Source organism: Miscanthus floridulus, chromosome 1 (genome assembly GCF_019320115.1).
Source record: "Miscanthus floridulus cultivar M001 chromosome 1, ASM1932011v1, whole genome shotgun sequence".
Classification (NCBI taxonomy): Eukaryota; Viridiplantae; Streptophyta; class Magnoliopsida; order Poales; family Poaceae; genus Miscanthus; species Miscanthus floridulus.
The window spans coordinates 106,396,217-106,400,433 of NC_089580.1; the positions used below are offsets into that span (position 1 = coordinate 106,396,217).

At 50.9% G+C, this 4,217-nt stretch overlaps 1 protein-coding gene across 1 annotated transcript; it reads right to left on the minus strand.

Annotated features, from left to right (window-relative positions):
- Positions 1-1,296: 1,296 nt before the first annotated feature.
- On the minus strand, positions 1,297-3,577 carry LOC136538495 (thaumatin-like protein 1b). Its single transcript, XM_066530456.1, has 2 exons — positions 2,678-3,577; positions 1,297-1,856 (listed from the first exon to the last, which is right to left on the minus strand). The coding sequence occupies exons 1-2, from the start codon at positions 3,484-3,486 to the stop codon at positions 1,676-1,678; spliced, it is 990 nt and encodes a 329-aa protein (XP_066386553.1). The 5' UTR covers positions 3,487-3,577; the 3' UTR covers positions 1,297-1,675.
- Positions 3,578-4,217: the final 640 nt, after the last annotated feature.

Below are 4,217 nucleotides of genomic sequence, written 5' to 3' on the forward strand. Positions count from 1 at the left end.
CCGGCCGCGGTGATGGCGACGGCGTAGAGCCATCCTACATGGCTCCACGAGGAAGGTGCTTTAAACTTTCATTCATGATAGACTTTATAAAAAGTTTCAGAAATAATTTTCAAAAAAAATATCCAAATATTTTTATATAATAAATTTGCATTAAAAATACTAAAATCTGATTTAATATTCAAAAGTTCATAGCAATTTTGTTTTTTTACTCGAAAAATACAAAGCCGGTTTCATATTCTTTCTAAAACCATTAACACACCTGAACTATTAAATGTGTTAATAGTTCGGTGTGCAACCGGTTTTTATGGTATGGTTTTGTCGTGGTTAGGCTTTGGCTCGGTGGGAATGGGTTATCATCCACAAACAGTTTGATCCCATTTGGTTTTGAAGTCAAAAAGGTTTGAATCAGTTTAGGTTGGACTCTAATCGTTCAGGTGCATAATGGGTTCAATCCTCACCTCAAACCGGTTCTTGGCTAATGGATTCAAGCCCACGCACATAACAGGAGCTGTGCTGCTACAGCGGTGCATAGTTGCTACAGCGGTGCATAGTCGCAATAACAGGAGCTGTGCTGCTACGCGGTGCACATGTGCTCGAGTTGTGCGAGGTCGACCACTTCAGTGCCCAAGCGTAGGATAGCCACGACACACTCAGCAGCCGCATTCGAGAAGCACCACGCCACGCGTGGGAGCTGGACATCGTAGCAGGCCGACAGCGACGGCGACGACAATGGCAACAGCGGCCAACCCTCTTTGCCGCGCGCGGCGGCGACGTACTTTACTTGCCTAATCATCCGAGACGAGAGCTAAAGATTGAGGAAGAAGAAAGATTGAGACAGAGCACTTTTGTGAGAGTTAGATCTCCCATGGTTTAAAAATAGCTTGACACTGCTTAGAAGAAAATGGATTGGTTTAGTTCGGGCCCAAGAGATTGACGGGTTGGATCAGTTTGGGTTAATTGATAGTTTTTTTAAGGAATGGTTTGATGTGGGCGTGGTTCAAATTTTGGCCCATTAGCAAGTTTACATGCAGAAAAAAAAACCGTACGCACACGATATATTTGACCTCTAGCAACCAACATATACACGTGACGCTAGCTGATTCACCGTTGCCTGCTCGCTTCCTCCAGGAATAGTGTCAATACATGAGTCCAATTCAAATTTGAGTGTCAACAACAGCACATTATTTTTAGCCCCAGAGCACTCCCAAACTTTCATCACGGGCATAGTTGCTATCAATTGTTGCAAAAAATGTTCAGAGCTTAAGTGAGAGAAGAAAACCAATTGAAGCTTAAGATTTGATTATTTTCCCCCAATAGAATCAATCAACCAATAATCACTCTGAGGTTACAACAAATCCTTCTGATGGAGACGACCTATCTAGCTAGTCCTGCAGTAGGAGCAAGGATGGTGAAAGAATTACCCGCCTGTCTCTGCCCAACAGATGAAAAGACTATTTTCGGAGCCAAAAAGAGAGAGAGAGAGAGAAACTAGTCTACTTCTACTTGTCCTACCTAGGCTACAATCCTACAATACGGTACAGTACTATGCTCTTGTTCCGTCCCAGTCGCTAGGGGGCTGCAACATACGGTCAAAAGCACATGATATTCGTGGCCCCACCTAGCAGCGACGGTGACCGATCAACCTAGTGCTGCGGTAGCACCGGACCGGGTGCGCTCACACGAGAGCCGAGCCCGAGAGCGCGAGCGCCACGGTGATGGTGACGGCGTAGAGAAGGTTGGCGGAAGCGGCGGCGCCGCTGGTCTGCGTGTTGCCGCCGAAGAAGACCATGGTGGTGCCGTTGTTCAGCTGCTGCGGTAACCCGGCGGTCTGCGGGTTCTGCCCCGTCGACTTTACGCTGTTGCATGCAACAGTATTCAAGTGGTCAGTATCACAGCGAGTACACGGTATCAGTAACTGATAGCTGCTGTTCTCTTTAATATAATACTATATATGAGTTGTTGCCAAAAAAAAAAGAGTAGATAAAAATTGGTGGCATGGTGCCATATTTTTAACTAAGCCCTTGTTTAGTTGGAGAAATTTGGATTTTGGGGCTACTGTAGCACGTTCGTTTTTATTTGGCAAATAGTGTTCAAACATGGACTAATTAGGCTCAAAACGTTCGTCTCGCAATTTCCCACCAAACTGTGCAATTAGTTTTCCTTTTCGTCTACATTTAATGCTCCATGCACGAGCCGCAAACATTCGATATGACAGGTACTATAGCAACTTTTTGGAAGTTGAGGTGGAACTAAACAAGGGCTAAAACATGTTTGCTCTGTTATTTTGACCTGCTGGGGCGTGCCAACTGCCAGGACCACCTGTGAGAGCCCTAACGGCTAAAACAGAGGCAACCCTTGTCCAGTTGTCCTACGTAGTATGACCACGTGGACTGGACAACCGCGCGTGCCTGCCTTCCTAGCCGTTTTCTCACTAGCCGTTGGTAACTTACCTCCTCGAAATGCGTCACCAACCCAGCCCACCTGTGACTTGTCACTAGTGACTAGCCACTCCCACAATTACTGCTACAGTACGTACTGACAGAATGGTGTACTACTGCTAATAGTATCTTATTAGTCATTTTTAACTACTATATATACTACTGCTAATTGCAGGGAATGAAGGATGAAACTAGTCGTTCTTAGTGTAGTGGCAGCGCGAATTAGTCATTGCTGGTACCTGGTGGGCACGGCGGGGCAGAAGGTGACGGTGTAGTCGGTGCTGCCGGCGGCGCAGGTGAATGTGGAGGTGGCGTCGTCGTAGGCGTAGCTGTAGGCGCGCGGGCACGCGGTCTTGAAGAACTGCGAGTACGTTGATGGCCGGCATGTGTTAGGATTCCCATAAGCGCCGCTGCAGCAGTACTGCGCGTCCCCGAAGGCGTCGCACGCGCTACGGCACGCCACGGGCCCGCCGTCCGCCGCGGCCTCCACCCTTAGGCCCGCCGGGCACGCCGCGTTGAGCTCCGCGGCGCACCCCGTCGCCGCGCACTTGCCGGTTGATGCCGTGGTGGAGGAGGCGGTGGTGGTGGGCGCGACGACCATGGGCAGGTTGTACCCGTCGACGAGGCTGACGTCGTAGAAGTCGAGCCCGCCGCTGCCGTCCAGCGTGAACTCGGCCAGCGTGGCGGGCGTGGCGGCGCCGCCGCCGTTGCACTGCACGTCGCCGGAGCCGCAGTCCCCCGTGGCGCACGCGAACCGCCCCGTGGCGGCGTCGGCGGCGCAGAGCGTGCGGCCCCAGAGGCGGCCCGACCACCCCGCGGGCGCCGCCACGGCACGGGACTCCCCCGGCGCCAGCGCGAACCCCGTGCTGGGCAGCGCCGCGGAGCCCGCGCTGGACAGCAGGCCCGGCCACACCGTGTAGCCGCAGCTGTTGGCGATGGTGAACGTCGCCGACCGCGCGCCGCGCAGCTGAATCAGATGCAGCTGAAGGAGCAGCGCGAACGCCGCGAATGCCCGGCGCCAAGAACGCACCGCTGCCGGCGCCGCCATTTCGCTTGTGGAATGTTGATGCGCGCTTGCAGCTGGAGAACCTGGCAACAGTGTGATTGGAGAATTCAGTCGATGGATGGATGCGGTGGATGACGGTGCTAACAACAGCCATGGATGGGTGTATTTATAAGGCAAGGTAAGGTAGCTAGCCGGTGGAGGATGGAGACAGGGGAAGCGCAGGAGAAGCAGGGGAGGAGGAGCTGGCTGCGAAGCGAAGCAGAGCTGGAGAGGTGCATTGGTGCGTTGTGTCTTACGTGGAGGTGTACCTTGTCCGGTTGTCCTTTGACTCATGTTCTCACCGCCGTGCTCGCTCTTGCCGCTTGGAAACTGACCAATCCAGTCTCATCTGCCACTCATACTCCAAGCAGCGACCAGCGATTACTAATAAATACTAAACTAGTTAAGTAGAGGATTTAAAAAGAGCAGCAAGGGTGGCAAAGTGGTCAAAGCTTAATTCGGCAGCCATTAGCAGTGGCTTCGCGTCTGCAACCTCACCTACTATAATATAACAGCTTGGGTTACGTCACTAGTAGTAGCTAGTAATTGACTGTAAAAAAGTAATTGCTGTCCCGTAGACTGATGCTCGTTCCCCTTGATTATACTACTAGTAGTACATACTTACTCCGTACTACTGTATGCTAATGCTAATTTTATATTTTGTACCGTTATACAAAACATTTTCAACTTTATTTGACCATTGTATATATATATGCTCCTTTCCAAATTATAAA

Excerpts from the sequence above, each read along its gene's own strand:
- LOC136538495 (XM_066530456.1), bottom strand. The coding sequence starts at position 3,486 with ATGGCGGCGCCGGCAGCGGTGCGTTCTTGGCGCCGGGCATTCGCGGCG. Across the intron at positions 1,857-2,677 it reads TGCCCCGCCGTGCCCACCAG|CGTAAAGTCGACGGGGCAGA; the intron begins GTACCAGCAATG and ends TGCATGCAACAG.